The sequence below is a fragment of the Aptenodytes forsteri genome, unplaced genomic scaffold, assembly GCF_000699145.1.
Source record: "Aptenodytes forsteri isolate BGI_AS27 unplaced genomic scaffold, ASM69914v1 Scaffold72, whole genome shotgun sequence".
In the NCBI taxonomy this organism is placed as follows: Eukaryota; Metazoa; Chordata; class Aves; order Sphenisciformes; family Spheniscidae; genus Aptenodytes; species Aptenodytes forsteri.
In genome coordinates this window covers 1,988,736-2,011,394 of record NW_008796193.1, presented here as the reverse complement: position 1 = coordinate 2,011,394, position 22,659 = coordinate 1,988,736, and the positions used below count along the sequence as shown (strand labels likewise).

At 39.1% G+C, this 22,659-nt stretch overlaps 1 protein-coding gene across 2 annotated transcripts in view; it reads left to right on the top strand.

Moving 5' to 3' along the window:
• Positions 1–4,050: 4,050 nt before the first annotated feature.
• LOC103906158 (fibronectin type-III domain-containing protein 3a-like) overlaps positions 4,051–22,659 on the top strand; it is a 45,217-nt gene continuing 26,608 nt past the window's right edge. Inside the window, exons 1-2 of one of the 2 annotated variants that reach the window (XM_009287998.2) lie at positions 4,051–4,149; positions 17,112–17,247. In XM_009287998.2, coding sequence (XP_009286273.1) covers positions 17,152–17,247 — 96 coding nt within the window. In that variant the 5' untranslated portion in view covers positions 4,051–4,149; positions 17,112–17,151. Of the gene's footprint in view, positions 4,150–17,108; positions 17,248–22,659 lie in introns of both variants that reach the window. The other variant, XM_009287997.2, reaches the window with a different exon arrangement.

Here is a 22,659-nt window from a genome sequence, read left to right as displayed (position 1 = left end):
TCCTGGGGTCGGGGCAGGGGGAGGTCAATCCTGTCATCTAGTGTTTGGGTGGTGACCATCTTTTACCCTCCCCCATTCTGCTTTGTCCCCCTCTGCCTTGGGGCAGCAGCAAAGGTGGGGACCCTACTGTGACTGCTTTTCAGCGCAGTCCTATTTACTGCCTCTTACAAAAGGCTGTTGACTTCAGCAACGTGGGATTGCTTTCCTACGGAGGGCTGGGGGAGAGTCTCCAGGGATTCATGGCCCCCAGCCTCTTATTTGAGGTGGTTTGTGCACAGCGCAATAATTTCAGAAAACGGGGTAATAATGTGTTGCTGGCAGGTGTATTTGCTTCCTTGAGCAGCTCCCAGCTGGTTTCTGAGTTTTGCTTCTGTTTAAAACTTGCTCCTCAGACTTCTTGTTGGAATGATGGAAATTTTCTGTGAAGCTGACTTCTTTTCATAACTGAGCTTTCAATTTCTATCCCTTCTTCGAATATTTTATGTCTTTTCTGTCCTGTGGTAGCTAGGTTTTTAACGTTGGCAGCCCTTCCCTGCTTTACCTGATGCCTAATTGTGAATATTGACACGCGCTACCGCTGCAGATAAGTTCTTCAGGAGCCCGGTACCATATGCCTGTGGTCTGTGATTCCTAATGTTTTTCTAATGTATCTATCTTTATGACACTTGGTTCAATGGGGAAATACTATCTCAGTCACAGATGGAAAGACTGAGGCACCGAAATATTTATGGCCCAAGGTCACACAGGAAGTATGTGGTGAGGCAGGGAATTGAATCGAGATTTCCTGAGACTCGGATTAGCATTTTAACCAGGGAAGCATCCTCTCTGTATTTTAAGCCAATAAATTGACCTTGGAGTTAATATCCAGTGTAGAAGAAAGTACTTTGTGTTTTGTTCAGTATCTCTGTGAGTAAGAAGCAAAACTCGAGTTGCTTCCCACACTTGCATTCCTTTCCTTGTTTTTTGTAATTTGTATGTGAAAAAGGATAAGGTGGTAAAATAGGAAAGATGTTGACTTTCTCAAGGCTCTGTGTGTGTAATCATGCATGTTGAAAAACAGCCAGCTATTACACTGTCCTCTCCTTTAGGTCTTTTTACCTTACTGTGTTCCAAATCTCTGAAAGTTTTGGAATGCTGCTGTTGCCTGGGAATAATTTGTTCTTAGCTAGGACCAAATAAATCCAATATTCTATAAAGCTGAGTTGAAAGGAGTCTACTTGGTGTTCAGTGGTAACCTGGATCTTAGTTTGTGATTCTTAATACAGCAGTCTGTGAATAAACAGGACTTGTATTGACCATCTTAAACATCTCCTGGAGCAAGCTATTACAGGTTGTTCGCTCGGTTGTAGGCTCAGTATTGTTGCAGCAAGTTTTTGAAAAACTTGGCCTTAACTGCAATTAAGCAGCACTTTGACAATGAAACGGAGTAATTTCAACTTCTTGGGCTTTGTAGATACATATTGCAGGCTGTTTTCATTCCCGTTATGTTAGAATAGCTTATTTTTGTTTGTAAAATTTGGTAGTTAATTTTGCTACAGCGTTTTACTTGCCAATGGTTTTGAGGAGTTGGATGTTAGAATAGTTTAAAACAAAACTCCTAGTGTATTCACCTTTAGAGAGAATAAAGGTAACTGTCTACACAAATGCGTTTTCTGCCACAACCCTTGGTCACAAACTGCATCTTTCTTTGATGTTGTACTGAAACCAAATTTGCAACAAAATTGAATATAAGTGTTCTATATGACACTTTTAACGGTCTTTTGTTTGGGGTTTTTTGGAGGTTAGCATTTGCATCGTGTTGACTGTGTGGGTTGTCACACCCAGGCCAACAACCTTTCATCTTTTATGTTTATTTTTAGGAAAGGTTTGGTGAGTCCTTAAAAAACAAGATTTCATATGTACTGTGCAAACAGTAAAGATTTCAGCATTCTGCTCACAAGAGAGAGTGCCGGGCCTTGGCAAACCCCCACTGGGAATGCAGTATGTTTGAGCGGTACTCTGTATGTATTTGTAGACCATTTGTACACCCGTTATTGAAAAAGGTTTTGGAATCCCTTTGGGTGAATTTCAAGCAAATTAAAATACATGTTTTAAGCTTGGAAGACTGAAACTGGCACTTCTATTTGATGACCTGCTATTTCCCCAACTTGGAAGACTTCTTGTCAAACTGTAGAAGTAAGCTTGTAACTTTTAAGAAAATAAACAACTGGGAAGGCATTCTTACAATATTCTGCGTCAAAGTCATAAGCCGGTATGAAATACTGTTAAGAATGCCTTCCCTAGTTACATATTTTCTTTATTTCCTGTCATCGTTTCATTTAATCAGGGAAGAATTTTAAATTTATCTCTGAAGGCAGTTGAGAAAACATCAATATTAGTAATACTGCAACAGTCAAGAGACTTTAGGAAAAAAAATCCGTTTCTCACTTCTAATTTTGCTGTATCTCAAAACAATCAGATCTGAACTATGGGTGTTTAAAACTGTGGTTGCTCATTGCTCTGGTTTCAAGGCTGGTGAATATCAGAGAAGTAACCTTTTCATTGTTTTCACCTGTTTTTAGCAAGTTGTCATGAAGCTTACCAAGGTCAAGATGGTTAGTTTTCAGCTGTTATCTTTGCTGCAAGCCAGACCTTAACTGAAAAGTTTTGGATTCCTGAGTGAGGAGCACACACTGAACTCTTTATTGCATTCTTGAAGAGCTTATTGTAAAAGCAGCGATAATTTATTCTTTCAGTGGTGCTAACACAATCCTTTCTGTGTATTGACCAGCAAAGACAGACCACTGGCTCGGAGCCCTTAGTCCATTTCAATCTTAATGTAAATCTGCTATTGTTCCCAATATCTTGATTGATGTGGAAAATGCTTCCGTTTGCTCAAGATTCGCTTTTCCAGCATTGGGGCCTGATGCCTTGTATTTTTTTTGCCCATGTCTTATTAAAAGTAGTTCAGGAGGAACATTTATTAGGCTGTGACTTCAGAAACATCTGCGACTTCAAGACAGTATCACCTTTCTGGTGAAAATAACAATGGATCTGCTGTGTTTGCTGGAGGAAGCTGTGAGCTTCTGCTGGCTGGCTCAGTGCAAAGGTAGCCGGCTCAGTCTATAAACTACCTCAGTGAGCGACGGAGGCAGTGATTTTTCGGAGCGCTCCAGTAAAACCGCGGAACGTACCTGCCTGTGCCTTATCTTTAGAAAAACTGTATTGGGAATTGACCAGTATTTGTAAAGACTTCTTAAGTTTGGAGAGCCAAACCAGTGCAATTCATAATCCTCAATGTGCGAGTGGCTTAGGAACTGGAGTTTGGTACTGGATCCAGTAGCTTGAGAAAGATGATGATTTTTTACTTTATTAAATATAACCTCTTGGATGGCTTCAGTGACTACTGAAGCTGTTCATTATCTGCTCCTGGTGGAGCATCTTTAGTGGAACAGTTTCTAGAATAAAGCTGTGCTGCCCCGTAACAGTAAACTGTGATTGTATTTTCCAGATTGTACAGCTTATGTCTTTTTTTATGTCCCCTATCAGAGGATAAATATGTTCATGATAATTTAAATTTGGATACATTCACGTACTTTTTGGAAATGGATTTTTTTTTTAATCATTATTGTCATATAGAGGAATAGAGCACTGAATAGATTACTAAGTAAATACACTTAATTGCCACACAATGCACTTCATGCAGGAACCATCTTCATAGCGTTCAAGTTACCTTTCACTCATTAGATCATAGCTTAAGCAATGGAGTGTTTTTGGCTAATACAGCATTAAATGTACGTGCAGTGTTTACTCAGTTGTCAGGTTTTGTATTCTGTACATACTGAATAAATGCAAGAGGGCTGCGTAAGGTCTTTTGGTTCTTTCCCAGTGGAGTCTTCCTTGAGTTTTATTTGCTGATTGTAGCAGAGTTAATCATTGGCTGTTCTCTGATGTCTTTTGCTGTTTTATTGAATGTAGGTTGTTTTCTGCACCTTTTTTTCCTTAAGATTTTATGCTTGCCAAGTCACTAAAAAGAAAATTACTGTTACCTTTTTCTTGTCTGCAGAAAGAAGACTGAGGGACAGTACAGCACATTGCTCATACTACAGCAGGCGCTGACCGTGTAACGTTTATCAACAGGAGCAAATTCAAGTCAGGAGAGTGTCAACGGTAATTAGACATAACTTACTATTCTCCCAGATTTTATGAAGCATTTTTTCCTGTTAAGTCTCTAAGTAACACTTCAAGCTGAAATAATATAAAAGTATTTGACAGATTTCTAGACTTACGGCTCCTTTTCTTTTTCTGGAAGAAATTTTTGGATAACTTACTATCAGATAGAAAAAATGAATTAGGGAAGGAAGAACTGATAGAGTTCTTGAGGTAAGAAGAGGTTCAGTATTTCCATATAAACATTATTGATTTTATAAGGTAGCAACCTTATCTTTATTTCCACATTACTTTCGCGCTCTCTCTTCCCCCCACCCCCTTAGCTGGAAGTTTTGTCTAAGACAGACTTGCATAATTGGCCTTTGGATAAAGAAAGTAAATTCTGTTTTTAGCAAAATGCATTTCCTGTGTAGAAAACAGCTCAAGTGGGTGGTTGCATACTGATAAGTGACCGGCTAGGTGGCCTTACTCAGATACGTTGTTTTTAGTTGGGGCTCACGGAATCGAGCTCCTCAGTCATGGAATTGATCAGGTCATGGAACTGACCTGCTTGAAAAGCGGAAGGAAATCTGTCAGAAAATTGCCATCGGTATGGCACTTGTGGGAGCAAGAATTCTCCAACTTTCTTTTTTTTTTTTAATGAAGATTCCTGTGATTTATCTTCCGATGCACAATACTGCAAGACCCTTATGAAACCATGGCAATTGCATTCTTAAGAATACAAGTAGCCAAAAGTAAAGACAAGTTTTAGAAGCTGTTGGCTAGAACAGTGTGTTTTACATGGAAGGAGAATAAGCAGATGCATTATAAAGTATTTGTGAATCAGAAACCACCTTTTTGATGTGAAGACATAAAGTAGTTGTTTCATCTTTTAGGGAGTTGACGTGAGTATGTCCTGAAGACAATCATCAGGCTTCTTCTAAAAAGAACACTTATGTATAGAGCCACCTGTTGCATTGGTGGAGGCCTGATCTTTCAAATTCGTATGTTTGAATTTGTTTCACGATCTGTCTGTGGATTAGAAGAGAGCAGCTGTTAATATTGCTCAAAATGGGTATCCATAGATACCGCACAACTATTACGTAGTCAGTAATTAACCCTGTCCTTTGACAAGTTTTTGATCGCTGTTATGTGTGACATTGGCTGCGTATAGCTTACAACAGTGTATTCTTTAGCCTAACACGACTGCTGCATTGAGGAGAGCAATCGCGCATCAGCTGCGTCAGAGGATGAAATCGCATTTTTGCGTGACATCACAGCTAATGTGCTGTTCATTGAATTGAAAGGCATCCGAGCGGATTTTAGTTTTTCTGTGATGGGGGTGTGTTTTTGCTGAGGTTAGGTCCCCTGTAATGAAGAATTAGTTTTCATGTTACGACTATGCACCAAAATTCAAGTGTAATATGCTAGTCTCAACTTTGTGAGGAGCAGTTTACCCCATTTTCCCAAGCCCTCTCATGTTTGGTTCACAATTGTCTAACGCAACAGAAGAAATAAAGTAAAGAACTGAATGGTAGCTAATCGATGTCAAATAGAATGTGATGTGAAACTACATAAGTAAATACAAAACAAGTCTTTGGGGAGAGGAGTTGAGAGTGTCCTGTGAGCGGAAGATCAATCAGCAGATGGATTTCTTACAAGATACAAGAAAAAAAAATTGGTAACCATGTTACAGTCTCCTGAGTTGAATGGGTATTTTGGGAGGAAAATCCTTTAACCATGTTAAATACAGGGTTATAAATTTGGATGAAGTATTTTTATCTGCTGTTTAATGCCCTTTATTAAATAGCTTCAACATTGATATCTCTTTAATGGGGATCAGTTGCTTTCAGTTCTGCTGTGTGAAATGCTGAAGACTCCCAAACTAGGGAAGTGATCTGTACCACTAACGTATAGCTTCAGTTGGGTTCATCATAATACAGTTACTTGAAGGAATAAAGGCAGCCTTTAAATTTGCATGGATGTAAGTAGCTTTAGTACTCTTTAAGTACTTGCAAGACGGTACGTGTTAGTATTGAGCAGAATGATTGTTTTCATCAGAAGGTTTAATCTGCTTACCAATACCTATATTTTTGTCCATTTCAAAATGTCAGGGGTGATAATTATTTTGAAGAATTATTCGGTTTTGCAAGATATTATATAAACAACTTCTTGGTGTGTTGTAAACTGTCATTTTGCTTTTTAATGCCTAGGTTTCTTAGAATATAAACTTTCTAAAAACTTATATATAAACTGTCATCCCTAAATTCTTCAAAACTGTGATAATTTACACTTGCACGCTTATGTAAAGGTGTGATTACATCCCCAAACTTGTAGCAGGTGAACTGATTTACCAATGAGTACTTAAAGCTCAGACATAGAAGCAAATTATTTTAGTGTGTTACCATGCATCAGCTGAGCTGTGATAACGGTTATATGCATGTTCCCGGCCTGTCACAAACGCTGGGTGAAGTGTGTTTGCTTAAACCTCGTGTATGATCTCATACTTGCATTTTACCGTGCATTGTCCATGAACTGAAAAAATGCACATGGTCTGTTACCATGAGACTGCTCAGATATGGTAATTTAAGTAATTTATTGGTGTGTTTTAGCCCTTGGTTTAAGTATAACCTGTTTTAACTAGACTAATTTGATCCACTGTGCAGCTAAAGCATTGCAGCCTGAACCTCTTCTCATGTTGCGCAAGGAAAACAGTCTTCAGCTTGTGTATCAAAACAATTCTTCCTTGCTTGAAGTTTGCATAATCTCTTACAATTTGAAGAAATCCTTTGCTTTCGCTGTATTTTTATGCTTGTTTTTGAAGTCATGTTTTGTAAGAGAGCTCTTAAATCAAAAAGCTTGTTTGTATCAATACGTTGACAGGATACATCAAGAACACTTCTGATTTGCAGAAGCAGATTGAATCAGAGCTAGTGGAAAATCAGCCTTTGCTTTCCTTAGTGCTTTCAGAAACCTGAAAGCAAACTCCTGCTCGTATTAATCTTGTGAAGTCCTGATGTTACTTCTGTTTTCTTGGATTAGATGACAACTGACTGCTCTGAACAGTCTCGCGGTAGGGAGCCTTCCCTGGAAATAGTGTTGTTACTGTTGGTTTTAATAATCTGGATGATTGCTCCCTCTTAGAGTCGAGTTTAAAATAAAAAATAAATCGTTGTTCGAGATTTGGAATGCAAGCATTTGGAAAATAACTTTTGGTTCAGATCTTGTTTGTATCACAGCAGCTGTACCAACTCTGTGCTTGTGTCTGCCATCCCATAATGCTCCCTGGGTTAATTTAGGACAGGTATTGCACAGCTCTGGCACTAAAAAGGTCTGAGTTTTGGTGCTTCCCTGGCATAATCCCAGGAGGTTTCATTGGCTCAGCAAACCGACATCCACGACTGTACAACACACGGCCTGGCACGCTTGGTGTCTGGAAATACATGGCATAGGACAAAGTAGACCAGCCAAGCTCAGGGTACACTTAAATTTGCCGCTGTGCCGGCTGGTCCTCAGCCAGTTCTTACTTGAAGATTATAAGAAGAGCTTTTAAAAATACTTAGATATTTATTCCTTGCTGTGAACTAGGTATTCCTCGCTGTAGGGAGGAAACTCGGATGAACAAGGTGCTGTGGAATGTGTTCCTGTTGCGGTGGACTTGTCTGCACGTACAATAGCCATTTCTTTGGATTGTTTCCAGTCTTTGAAACAGAACTTTTTGCCCTGAAATTGAAGAAGGTTGGTAAATAAATGGGCAGAACTTGTTTCTTTTAAGGGATCCCGTAAAAGGGATTCAATTTTGCGTTCCACTTCAAGACCAAATTTTTCCCATAGGGAAGAATTGTACGTAGTTATCCAGGGACTTAACCTGAATTTCAGAATCCTGGGGCACGTGCAGCTCCCTGTAGAAACTTGCAGCTCCCGTCTTGTAAATCTTGGCACGGTTTTAAACGTTTTGCTTCATCTGTTCAGATCTGTAGTTACTTAGAGGTATAAACTCCAGCTACCTTTTTGCTGACCGGTTAAGGTTTCTCTGTGGCCATTACTGCATTATCGCCAAGATATTTTTTCAGATACATAGTAGGGCTTGTGCTCTTAAGAGTACAGTGTTGTCTTTCTAGAGCTGTGTGTATTTTATTTGCAAAGAAATACCCTATTAGCTTCCCAGCTGTTCTTTACCACTGTTAACATTATGACTGCACCCTGAGACCTGTGAGGACACTGTCACTGCTTTTGTTCTTTGCAGGGTTTTCCTTTCTCGTCTTTTATCATTTTTTTTCATTTCAACAGTGCTCTCTATTTCTTGTGTCTCTGGCCAGAAGGTTTTTTTGAATTACTTTTCAATGAGCCATGGTGTATGATACTTCTCTAACTTCTAAGTGATTTAGATAGACATTTGGGTATAGAATTTCAGTAGTATGTTGTTAATGTGTAAATAAACTGGTTTCCTTCAAGGCCTGAACAACCAGAACTATGTTTTGAAATTCAGGGGGCACTGCTTCACACTTAGAAAATCATATTTAAAATAAATACGTTGTTACATTGCATTTATTAAAAGCTTTTTCATATAAGCTTGAAAATTTTGTGCTTTGTGTAGCTTTAGGACATTAAAATGAGCAACTTAGCTTATGCCAGAACATGTCATCTCCCTAGCTGGTGGGAAGAAGCAGTCAGTTTTGCATTTAATTAATTAATTTTTTTAACAACATCGACACAGCTGGAAAATATCTTAATCCCATTACTTTTTTAAAGTTGAAATAAGAATGAAACGCTTTAAGGGCTCAGTCCTTCGAGGTGTTCAATTCTCTTGAACACTTCTAGAGGCAGGAATAGGACCTTTCCAGAGGTTTCAGGCTGGGTTTCGTTTTATGGGGCTGGTCGCTTAGGAATCAGCACAGAAGTACTTAGGAGATGACTCTGCTTCTCTGGCAATAAGAGTAAAGACTTAAAATAACCAAAACGATAAAGGAAAATATTTATCTAAAAGTAATATAATGTTTGCATTGTAGAAACTGTTAATGCAAACTTTACAGGCCTCATAAATGAATAATTAAGAGGACAGCATACTGTTAATAACAGCGCAAATCAGGTCAAATCTAATGTATTCTGGGCATTGACAGATACTTTCTTCCCAGCTCACGGTTCTTAACAGTGGAGTTTCTCTTGTGAAGAACAGCAGGAAATTCTGCAGTCGCTGGGAAAATGTGTGTAACCCTCTAGGGTGAGCACTACCCTTCAGATGGTGCATTTGCCTTTTTTGTCCCCGTGGAGTAGAGCTCTCAAATCTTAAGGGATGTAGCTTCAGGCTAGAAAGTAACTCTTTAAGTGCGATGGGCGGTTGCTGGTGTAGTTTCTGTTTGAGGGTGGAGGGGAGCAATTTTTTTTTATTGCTTTCCTGGCACAGTCACATCAGGAACCTGATCCAGATTGGGAAGGGAGGATGAAAGTTGATCCTATCGCTTATGTCAGAGTTCCCATGTGTCTTAGTATGTTGCATCTGTTGTTTCTCTGTGTTTCTAGGGTTTTTTGGTGTCCGTGACATGAGGGCTTTCCATCTCAGTCTTACTCCTCCTTCAGGGAGAATTTCTATGGGCAATCAGGTCTCAAAGTACCCCGAGAGATGAGCATTAACACTTAATTTAATTGTCTTTAGGGAAAAAAGTGTCCTCCTGTAATTTGCTAGTTGCCCCCGCCCCGCTCTCCTACAGACCGTTTACACCTTGGCTTCTGCCTCCGTGGGTCATTCTTGTCGGTGGGCACGGGAGCCAGTCAACTTTCTGCAGCTTTTAGGAAGTTACTAGAGGTCCTTCTGGCGACTGGCCTGATGTCTTTCATCCCCAGATGGTCTTTGTGAGGGCAGAAGGTCTATCTGGACTGTGATAAAAGGCTTGTGGTCACTTTTATGTTTTACCGTGGAAACTGTTAGAACTACTTTAGAATATGCATTTAAGTAACAGTTAAACTTTTTGGAAAACACAGAGAAATGGTTTGGAACTGTCACTTTTTTAGATGTCAGAAAACGATTTTACAAGAGTTTCTAGAAAAAAACACTTGGTGCGGAGTGCGGAAGCCTTTTACTATGTGTCTGTGGAGTCGGGGTGGGCATTTTGTTGAGTTTTTTTTGTTTTACTTGGGTCGCAGACCTCATCTAGGTCAAAATTATGAGGTCCTAGCAATACCTGGATCAAAATGACATCGGGCTTTACAGCTGTAGGTATTAAAAATGTTTGACTGAGCACATTTGTTGGGTAAGTCATGAAGAACGTTTTCAGTATCAAAGCTGTGGTGCCCTTCTGGCTAGAAGCCAAACTTCATACAAGATGGTGCAGACAAATTCACTTGGGTGTCATTATAAATTATTTCCAACATTTTAATCAAAACATATATTTAGTTTTGAACAGATGACTGTTATGGAGTGATGGTGGTCTCTTCAGAGCTAAAGTTGTAACTGGGCTTCTGTTAAATCTGATTCTGTTAAGTCTCTCATTCCCTTAATCTTGCTAAAAGTAAACCTAGAACGTCTCGTGTGTGGTCCTGTGGCAGAGGAGAACTATTTTAGGACTGGGATGATATCTTAAACACCTTGTTAATACTGTTTATTTGAAACACTTGGGTGGGAGAGGGTAGCTTGTACCTTTTTTCCAAAATGTTTCCTACCTCAAAATTGCGTGGGGTGTAAATTTCAAATCTGGAGGGGTGAGGGTTTTTTAGAATTCATAAGTAAGGTTTGATCTTTTTGATGAGGCTATTCCTTAGCCTGAGGTTGGGGACGACTTTTGTTTGGGTCTGCTGCTGTTCTTTTTACCAATTTGGAGGTCACTGGTGCAAAATTTAACTGACAGGTTAGAGTGTGTTTAAAATACTCAGAAGTCTCAGCTTGCAAGAGATCATCTGGATTTTAAGGCACGGCAGTGTCTCGACATTTTCTTTATCAAAGTACATGAGGTTCATAGAGGTATGTGTCCACAGATCCAGTTCTAGATGATACTTTTTTCCGAAGGTGAAAGACATTAACAAAGTATGTTGCTTGCAATGAGACTGGGTTTTTTTTCCCCACTTAGAGAAAATAAATATATATAATATATAAAAGTATAGTAGATATATATAAAAAATACTAATTAGTAATTCTGTTACTATAAAAAGGTATAATTAAAGCTTTAGTTTTTAATACAATACTGCTTTTAATAAATGGCAATCTTGTAGTAATTTACTTCCTGCAATAAATGTAAACTTATGATCAGGCTAGAAGGTTGCATAAGGCACTGAACCTAGAAATCAGGAAGTCTGAGCTAAATTTCTAGCTCTCCATCAGACTTCCTCTTTGGTCCTGGACACATTGTTCTTTCTAACTCAGGCATACTGTATTAAAGAAAAAAAAGTTTCCATTTAAGTAATGAGCTCCTTGGAATGGGAACTTTCTCATATTAAATCCAGCACTTACTATAATGAAAATACAGTCTTTGTGGTAGCTTCTGCGTGGGATTATGAACTTTTTTTTTTACTGTTTATGAAATCTGTTCAGCTTCTACTCTGGACAGTGGAATGAAACTGATCCATTTCTATCTACAGCGTTCCTCCCCTATTTAGTTTGTGTGTGATGTCTTTCTGGAGAGAGATTTTTAATATGCTAGGAAAATATTTTAATAGGAGATAACAGGATTTCTAAAACTTGCTAAATACATAACGCTGCTACACATTTGCACACATTTTATTAATGTGATTAAAGGATATAATTCCAATGAAAAAGTTATTTTTCAGTATATGCATTTTTTCTTACTTGGTGTAGTACTATAAAACACATTTAATGAATACACATTTAATGAATACACAAACTTTTCTTTGGTTTTACATGCCCTGCACATAAATAGCTGCAAATTCATTGTTACTGCTTAAAGAGAAACCACATCTGTAAAATTGTTGGTGTGATATTGGTGTTTACTGGTGACTGTTCCAAAGCTCTGGATAGAACAGAAGTGGTGCATTTATACGGGAAAATTATTCCAGTCGTAACTTTTTCTTACAGATATTACTGTGATCATTTTGAAGTTGTTTCTGTTGTGACGTCCAAGTGGAAGTGACCGCGAGTTGAACGTGGCACCTCATTCCAAGCTGCGCATGGGCAAATGGCTAAAGGAGGCTTTGTAATGCAGTGAGCATTGTTTCTAGTGGTTTTATGTGTTAGTAACCACCCCCATATACTGGAATTGCATATTTATTTCACTTTGGACTGAAACTCTTTTAGACTACTTTAGATTTTCATTTCAAAGTGTCTCATGAGAATCCATGACGTTTTCCAGACATAAGGTACGATGATCTAGTACCATATAGACTTCAGTTGGCTACCTTTGCTTTGCTAGTTCCGTATAGGGAGCATAATAGCTGTTTTGTATGTAAATAAGAGCCCAGCTTTCTCGGCTGAGGCGCTGACTTCAGGCGGGAGTAGGCGTGAATCAATGAACACTGAGTTCAGTGCGAATCCTCGGGAGCTGGACGGGGTCCAGGATGACTGCAGCACTGGTTGAGAAGAATTTGGGCTGGAGAAGAGGGAAGGCCAATGTTTCAGTCTTCCAGAGTCTCGGCATTTTTACTATGTCAGGAAGTGAGGTCAGGCACAGCCGCTGTATACTGTAATTGTTTTCTGGAAGGCTGGTCATTAAGTTTTTCTGTTTTTCTTAGGAGCCTTTGTAGTGCGAGACTGTCAGTGGAAAATATTGCCCCTTTTTTTTAATATGGTTAACCGTATTACATTAGCACAGCGTTGAATTACTCAGGAACGCTTCTCAGGGTACGTTTTTAAAATATGAACTGGTTTTATTTGGTTTAAAATATTTTAATTTTTTTATGTTGTAAAATAAATGACAAAATATTTCAGGTTTTTAGATGCATGTGTCTTGAACAAATAATCTGTGAAAGCAGTAGCTCAAGCTGTTTCCGGTGTAGATTTTTGTTAACTTAGAAATGCGATATCCACTGTTACTACTTTCAGCTTTGCTAAAACAGTGCTTCAGAAGGTTTGTTTCTGAGATGGTTAGTCCCAATTCTTTTTTTTTTTTAATGGCTATCATGCTATAAGGGCTGAATTCATCCTTCAGCTCAAACAAAGTTTGGGAATGACCTTTAGCTGATATCTAATAGAAACCACTGTAAAGAAATGAATCAGGCCAGAAGTACTCTTGTAGAACGTAACCTTTCTAAAAATTAATCTATTTAATGCCATACTGACTCAGAAATCTCCAGTGCATGGTGACAAAGCTCTAGAAGATACCTCTACAAATTCTGCTATTGATTCATATATAACGATTTACTAATTCTCGGTACATTCCTTTGCGACTATGAAAACTACAGAAGTTGCCTAGTCTTTAATGCTTGCAGATGGGATTTTTCTTGTTTATTTTTAGTCTAGAATTTAAAATTGTGTGTATTAGCTCATCTTTGAGATGGGATTTTTCTTGTTTATTTTTAGTCTTAAATTTACAATTGTGTGTATTAGCTCATCTTTGTCAATGCAGCCTGTGAATTCTTAGCGCAAATACTTTTTTCTTCTTTTTTTGCCCTGACCACTTGGATAGTTAGTAGCAGTGATAAACTTAAAACACCTAGCTGCCAAGAACAGCCCCTGGAAAATAGCAGTCTGAGTCTCTGTTACCCAGCATGTGGTAGAACAAACTAGCTTTAGGGGACCCGAAAAGCTTTTTGACACGGTTCTACCTATAGGTAGGTCATTCCTTTTTGGGGCCATGTACAACTCGCCAGCTGGATTTGCCTATCCAGGCTGACTTGGTTTGGGGTAAAACCGAGGGTTCAGGGAATGCCCGGTGTCAGTGACAGCGTTTGAGGGAAGCTGTGAGACTTGGTGGTTGTGGATGGAGGTGGGTTCAGGAACCTCGAATCTCCTCTCTGCCCACGCAGTGGTTGCCTTCCACCTCTTCTTTAGAAGCAGCCGTCTTCCTCCCTTGCAGCAGCCGTGCTGCGTTGCTTACCCTGCCGCTGCCTTCGGTGGCGAGAGTCGTGGGGCTGAGCTGGAGGACGGCAGGGCCGGATTCCTTGCTCCTAGACCAGCAGTAGGAGGGTGTGGGTAATGGCTTTTCAGGATAGATCTCTATTTCTTTGTTTTGTTTTTCAGGAAATTGTGCTGAGTATGTAATAACTTTTCAGGAATTCTCTCTTTATTTACCCAAATACCACCTACTTCCTTGAATGAAATGGGGACTCTTGGGAGGCGAACCCGTTGATACCATGTTCAGTGGGAATGCTTTATTTCCCTTGAAAAGTTTTACCTGTTAAACTGGGAAGGGGTTGAGTCCCGTGCTCATTTACCAGCAGAGATGCCACCTTTGAGAGCAGCAGTGTCTTTTGCTGCTCTCTTACCAGTATTTTTAAGGAATGAAGCTGTGCTCTAAAACCAAAAAAAACTTGGTTTTTGCAAATCTATCAGTACGCAGTGGGATGTTCCTCTTTATCGTTAGTGGTCTGCCACTTGCAGCCATCTGAGCCCAGCTGTACAGTACAATGTTAGCGTTCTGAGCCAGGTGAAACTGCCCAAGAGTTATTAAAATGGTTTCATTTATGCGAGTACTTCTATTTTCTCTGACCATATGGAGATTCCTACTAAGACATGAAATTGTATTTGCTATTTTTAGAGATTGTCATTAACTGTATAAAAACATTTGTTTCCTAATAGTCCAAGTAATAAGTTCTCCCTCTGAAAAATGTGAAGTTACAGCACTAAGCAAGTAGAACGTGTGTGTGGAGGTGTAAACGTAAATACTACCTGTGTCATTAGGCAGTAGATTAAGGATTCTCAGAGCCATGTGGATGTAGGTGCTCTGCACGACAATTAGCGAGCAGTGCAGTGTAGTTAGTACTAACGGAGACAAAGCCTCAGAGAATTATGTTCAGCCAGCGTAGGGGACTAGGATAGAAACTTTGAACGTTTATTTAAAATTGCAGGTGGTATTGGGACTTACTTCAGAACACGTTTTTCTACAGCTGGTTATTTTTGGTAGTTGAACATTTGAATGCAGATGTAGTTGCTTTTTGGTAAAGGGTTTTCCCCTTCTATGTTAAGTGCTGATTTCTGTTGTCTTTGAGGTTCTTAAATGAAAGAAATGGAGACTATACGCATCTATAAAATATTTTCAATCTGCCTGTGTATACTGAATTCCTGTTACGGCTCTTAAGACTTATATCTAACCTCTAAACCTCTAAAAATGGGAGAGGTGTAGTGGAAGAAACTTCTGCCTTAATTTTAACATACTGACTGGCAGTGTTACCATGCAGGTATTTTTAAGTGGAATAGATATATATGATCAGATGAGTTTGTTTTCTTGGCAGAGGTAATTCAAAATCTGACAAATAGGATGGAAGATTATTTTATTCAGGAAATAAATAACATGCTAAGCTCTAAGTATATTTAGGACAAACCTGATACAAATTTAAACTTTGGAGGTCGTTTCTAGCCCTTGCACCTGTGCAGTCATATTTGGCCTCTTAAAATTGTTACTGGAGCAGACCCAGAAAACAGTTGGTATGCAGAATGAGCTGGTTTCTCTGGCAGTCTTGGGTATTCTGTTATGCTGTATTTTGTGGCTGCGTGATTGTACCAGTTATTCTGACATGCTTTTGCAAACAAGGAAGAATGTGTTTTTTACCAATGGATGCTACCAGCCTCTTTACCTTGTAATGGTAATACAGGAGAAATCCTTGTAATCTCAACTTTTATGACAGACCCTTTCTGAACAAAATGAGTTAACGCCAGAAGAAATGATTCCCCCCCAACACTGTCATTTCCATACCGGTTATAGAGAACTGAACAAAGATTTGGCAGCTGTATATAGATTGACTTGGTTCATGCACAGATTTGGGCGTGGGAAATGTTTTTTGTTTCGATTTTGCTTTTTACTTTTAATTTAACGAATTGGACTGTCCTAACCGCGTTTTGTCTTCTGTATGGGTTTATAGGAGGTAATGGGAAGGGAGAAGGAAATGTCAGCATTTCCTGTATCCTGTTATCTTGTGCTTTTTATGGATGCTGAATGAACTATGCACTGAAAATTCACTAACATTTGGATTGTATTTTGACTTACTCTAATTACAGATTATTCACTAGAAGCCCAAAACTGTGCAGCACTTTTCCATATGCAATTCTCTGTGGTAATCAAAGACTTTTGTAAAAAGTACTCTACTCTTGTGTTGCCTTAAGCTTTGTTTTCACTGTGTCAGACTTGTGTATTGATGACGTTGCAAAATTGGAGAAATTGCGTGGTTTAGGGGGTTTTTTTGATCATCACAGGGACTGAAATGTACATGTATGTGAATTATTTGGCCTAAAACTTAGGTTTCAGAGTACAAGCAATTTAGAAATTGTAACTACAAATTTAAGAGTAAAGTGCTGCATAAGTGTAAATTATGCTACTGTGTAATTGCATCACTTGGGTACCGATTTCATCACTCGTAGCATGTCAAGTTGAATATGCATGATACATATTTAAAGAGCATATTTTTGGAAGAAGGATACGTATTGCTTAAACGCAGTGCTTAAAAATGAAAAGTGGGGTAATATATTGGACTCTCTGGGTGTACTCCATTATGAAGAACTCGGGTGTTTCACATGTGAAAGCCCCCCCCCCCTCCATACTTTTAAGACTGTCGGTTTGCACAAGTTCTTAAATGTGCAATGAAGCTAGAAGCGGATGTTTTACAGTAACTTTTGTCTCCAGTTAAAGTCAGTTTATTTGAAAATCTTTGGGGGAGAGTTGTGGAGTGTTGAAGTCTGATGATATTTTCCTATTGGGTTTTCAAATATTCAGTTAATAGCATAGTGCAAGTGTTTGTTTTGTGAGGAAAAAAAAGCAAACAATGTCCTGAAGGTGCTGCTGTATTTTTCTTCTGAAACATTGGTACCAAGTTTGGCGAACGAAGTAGAGAATTATTTGGGGAGAGGAGAGACATGTCTAATATTGGCACTCTTTTTGTTTTAGCAGGTGGTTAATGTGAGCAGTTGTCAATGAATGGTTTTCAGACATGATGGCCGACCAGCCGCCTCCATTAGAAGCTACGCCTATATTGAATGAAGTGCCACTTCTACCTCATATGGTTAATGGGGACAGCATACAACAGGCAAGTAAATCCACTGCACTTTCATACAAGTCATGTAAAACTGTGCCGGCGGTGGTAGTAGGGAGGTTGATGTTCAAGCATACTGTAGAAAACAGAACAGATAGAAAAACTGTTTGTTGTACAACTTGTGTGATGGCTGAAAGAGGAGACGGTTTGAAATAAAGCAACTACGGTACTGATTTGCAAAGTTAGAAGAGCATGTGGTTCTCAGCACTGATACCATCAGTAAAATAGGGAGGAAGAAAATCATTCAACATCAATATAGTGGAAATGTGAAAAGACTGCAAATTAAAAGGAACGTTTGTTATATGCATGTAAGCGCTTTAAAATTAAACTACGAAATCAAAGAATAAAAGGAAAAATATATGGATTTAATAAAGCACTAACGTTTTGAAAGCTCTTCTTAAAGCTCATGTAAAATAATCAGTAAAGATTAGCAAGTGGTTGCAGTGTTCTAAACCAAGAAGTCTATTGCAGGGAAATGAGAAGAAAGACCTTGGCTTCCTGATATTCTATATCTTCATTAATAATTACAGTGCACTGGTGAAACCTGAGTATATTCAGTTGAAATATTAGAATTTTATTGGACACAACCCTTCAGTGATTAGATTCAGTACCCAGTGTGATTAGAAATACAGACAAAAGTGAAAGCAAAACAATTTGACTGAAGTACAAGCTTGTATAAGTTGTCAGTCAACTTGAGGTGAATTTACTGTTTGGCAGTAGAAGCTGAGTGCCTTGTACTAAAAATGCTGAGATACCTTCCCATCATTTGGAGATAGGCTTTCAGAGCACTCAGAAATATTACAGACATCCTGACGTTTTAACGCTGGATCTTAATTTAAGAAGCATCTTCCCCCTGCCCTAGCAGCTACAAACTTGACAGATCCTGGTAGGAGAGAAAAGGTTGGGGTTTGTTTGTTTGTTTTTTAAATAGCTAAGTGGCTGTTTGTTGGCAGGCTGCGATTGGACCGGTTTCTGGCTAATCTCATCTGGGCTCCCTTTCCCACGAAAGATTGGAGCAGATGATCTCTGGATCAGTCCCTTCCAACCTGGGCTGTTCTACGATTCTATGATAACAAAACATAAATTCGAAGGGTTTGTGTGCCTGCAGTTAAATAATCATTTTGTTGAAACAAGGAACAAAACTGCCCATTGCTTTAACCTGTTCAGTGTATAACTTCAAGTATCTGACAGTAATTGAAATAGGAATTAAGGGGTTAATCCAGAAGGAAAAGTTGCATAGAAGTTTCCGGAGGATAACTGTCATATGAAATGATTATGAAGGGTAACAGTGAAGACCTTCACATGTTTGAATGTACGGTGGATAAACAGGGTACACAAAATAATCATGAATTGTTGAGGGTCTGATAGATCATAAATGCTGAAAAGTTTTGATGAGATATCCTTTCCTTTGTAATTGTTACAGATGGGGAAGGATTGTAGTATACTTGCCTGTAAAAATAGCCTTTATTTAAAAAAAAAGTCTACTCTGCTTTTTTTCCTCAGTCTGTGGAGATAAAAGTACAGTGACTGTGTTTTGAAATAAGTAAAGCTATAGAGTCTCTAAGCTAGTCCTGAAGTTCTAGCATTAGCAACGTGAAATTTTAGCAGTGGCCAGCTGTGAGGTTATTCAGTAGGTAGTGTTTCATGTTACACAAGGAAAAGAGGTGAAGTAGATCTAATTGGAGACCATCTCCATAGCTGTATTTGTGCAGCATGTCTTGGTATAGATCAGTGTGTAGCATACTAGTGGGTATTGAATGACCCAAAAGAAGGTGACAGTCGTTGAAATTTTCGGAACCTAGTGGAGACTGCTTGCAATCAGGTGAGGCTAAAAAAAAAAACAAACCCACAAACAACAAAAACCAGTTGGATCTTGGAGATGCATGGGAAAATGGCGTTTGAAGAGTAGACTGAAAGGCTGAGAGTCTCCAAGACTTATAGTTGAATTATACTGGAAATAAGGAGTAAGTCTGTCTATTGAAAATCTTCATGGGACTGGGAACGTGATTTCGTGTTAATGTGCCAATATTTCTTATTCTAGTGTGTCTGTATATAAACAAACGTGTCATGTTGCCATCGATTCCATGTTGCCATCCTTTGGTTGCCTAACAAACACACTTGCTGCTCTTGTTCACGGCACTTTTCTCTAGAGAGGCTTCTGAGCTACGGTCCCACATTGGAAAGTTTGCTTTTAAATAGAGTGTTAACTTAGGAGCTTTATTAACGCAGGTGATTTTTTAAGTATTTTGCTGCCAGTGCCATAGAGGCTAGGCTAAGTATAGAGTATTATACAGTGTTTTTGTTTTCAGAAATAAAACCTGTGCTGTTTGGCCAATCACTTCAAACAGTTAGATGCAGCACCCAGTTCTTTAGTTTCATTTCACATAAAGTGTAAGTTGGAAGTTTTCTGGAAGAGTTTCTTGTTCTGAAAAAACTTCAGCAATGGAAAGTGTGTGAATAAGGGATAAAAGCAAAGCGCTGACCAGTGCTTTGAAATAGCTTGATCCCACTAGTTCTGAAACGGTTACGCGGGACACCCGAAGGCATTGACATGACTGACTCCTAGCACTAGTCTGTCACCTAACTTGGCTTACGTTGACTCATTAGAAACACTCAAGCTTCCTGGAAATTTTCCTTGGTGGAAGGTAGATGGAACTGCATTTGCTTCATTAGTTATAGTGAGTCATTCCTCTAAGACATTGCCCCATGCATTCCTGAAATTCCAGTCTCTGAACTGCTCTACAGCCCTGTGATTACACCACTTACTTATCCTTTTCTCTGAGTTCAGTTAATAGTTTCCTGAACTGTTTGTGAGAACTTCAGTTAATTGAAACCTGTTCTGAAGATCTGACACGTTCAGAGGCTCTGAATTTCTAAGAGGATCCCTTTCCTGCCTCTGAATTTTCTTGCGCTTGAAGAGGAGACTTGCTGTGAGGTTTAATACCTGCCTATGGAGTCCTGTCCCCTGCTAGTGTCCGTCCCCAGCAGCTGCTGTTCGCAGCAGACCTCATCTTTCCTGGTTCTTTGTGCTCTGGCGAATCCCCAGCCCATTAGTGTCCATTTTCTTCAAACAAGTTAACGCTGCTGACCGCATCTTTCCTGGTTCTTTGTGCTCTAGCAAATCCCCAGCCCGTTACTGTCCATTTTCTTCAAACAAGTAACGCTGCTTCTCTCTCTTTACTCCTAGAAATTCAGTAGAGTTTAAGTCATAAATTTACATATATACTGACAGATCTGCTTAAGTTTCAGTGTTTTAATTATGCCATTTTTAAAAGTGTTATCTGTCATCTGTCCTTCTCGTGGAACCGTAATGAATATTACTGACCGGCTAGGTGGCCTTTTCAGGGGGTTTTGGTGTTTTACTTATGTCCAGAAGCAACTCATCTACCTCGAGTAAAACTGACTCCTGTACTGTGAACTCCCTGGAGCAGGGTCTGTGTTCGTACATGCTTCTACATCCCCTGTTAAAAAATAAAAGCTAAGATTAATACAGCAGTATGCAGAAGCTGCAAAATCAGTGTTAAACAGCGTTTAACAGCCTGCTCCTTTGAGTTTTGTTTTACACACAACAGTTTAAATGTAAGAGATCCGTGCAAACACCAATTTCTTTCTGTGCTGAAGTTGCACCCTCAAGAGTAGAGGGAGAGGGAAGCGGGAGACGTAGGCCATAACTTCAGTAAACATGGGTGTGCTTGCACTGACTCTCTCCTGTGTCAGCTGGAGAAATGTGCTTTGGTTAACGCCAGCATAAGCTACGTGGCAAACTTGTTGGAAAAGAGTAAGTGGAATTGGTCAAAATGCAAAGGTTGAACGAGGAGCCACGAGGTCTTTTTAAGTCTCATTCTTTTCAGTGATCTTTTTGTTAATTGCCAATACAATAGAATTGAGGCGTACTTAATAAATCTGCAGCTGATATGAAATGGGAGGAACTGCAAGCATCTTGGAAGCCTGAAGTTATTTTGACTATTAGAACGATAACCTAGAAAATTACAAGTACAAAGTATGGTGTTTAGGTAGTCAGCTTATCATAAGGAATGACTGGGTTTAGTAACGGTCCTTTAGAAAAATGTCTGCCAAGGGGTGGATAGAGACTGCAAGTGGAAGTCATCAGCGTTGCACTGTTTCCAGAAAAAGGCAGATAAAAATCCAAAAAGGATTTATATACAGGGTATAGCATCTAAATCGCAGAAAACAATCTTTCTTTTATTGGTGCTTTATTCTTTATTTCACTGGTGGTTAAGACATGGAGTAAGGGTTCAGGTTGAAGTAGGGAATGTTGAAGTTAGGTGATAAAATCTGTAATGATGAGGATAGTGAAACTGTGGTGCGGATGCCTGGGGAGTTTATGGAGCTCCATCATTGGAGATGTAGCCGCACAAAATAGACAGGCTTATTCATTAACGTCACGTGTAGTTCATTTTTACCAGGAGTTAGATGACTAGGTGATCTCTTCAGGTCCCATCTACCTGATATAATTGTCATTCCATGAATAGTATAAAAATACTTTATAGAAATTGAATGAAAGTAAGTTACACTTTTTGAGTTTCATAGCTAGTTTTACAAATATATTTTATTTCCATTTTTACATTGGCCCTTCTTCTTTACAATAGCTAGTTTTACAAATATATTTTATTTCAATGTTTACATTGGCCCTTCTTCTTTACGTGCTAGCTGTCACCAGGGTGGAATTTTGACTGTGTAACTGTGCAGTTCTTACATGGCAAACCCCTCATTTTACTGAAGAATTAGACCTGTGCCTACGTAATATAGTAGAAACTCACTGCAAAATTCTTGTAGTAATGTTGTCATATTACAATAAAACTGAAGCACAGCTGCCAATATTTTACAACGAGACTGAAGAACGTGCTATGAATGGGGTAGAATGAGGTGATCGTTTGTTACCCAGCACAAGGGAAACGATGCTGTAGACTGCCTGAGGAATAAGTCTGGCAGATGTCCACACTGATTTGTGTGAAAGTGAATGCAATCATGTCCAAATTGACCTAAAGAATCTCACTGTTGGTTGTATTTCTTTAGCTACAGGATTACACAAACATGTGAGAGAATACACCTGATCTTTGAGGAGCTGTAGAGCAGAGGTGGTAGACATGACCTGCTTTATCACCTCTTCTACCCTCCTCCTTCCACCCCCAAAGGACTGCATACTTGATTAAGTTACTCAGTAGCATCAGAGAATATATTGTCAAAATACATACCAGCATGCTTTCGATGAAAAAACATGGCTGAGTTTTGGGCAAAGCATCTTTTTTTCTTTGGGTTTTTTTGGGGGATTGGGTTGGGTTTGGTGTTGGTTTTTCTGTTGTGGTTTGTTGGTTGGGGGTTTTTTTGGCATGTGTGTGTGTAGTCCTGATTTTGCCAATTTAGCCCTGAAACTGAAATAATCTC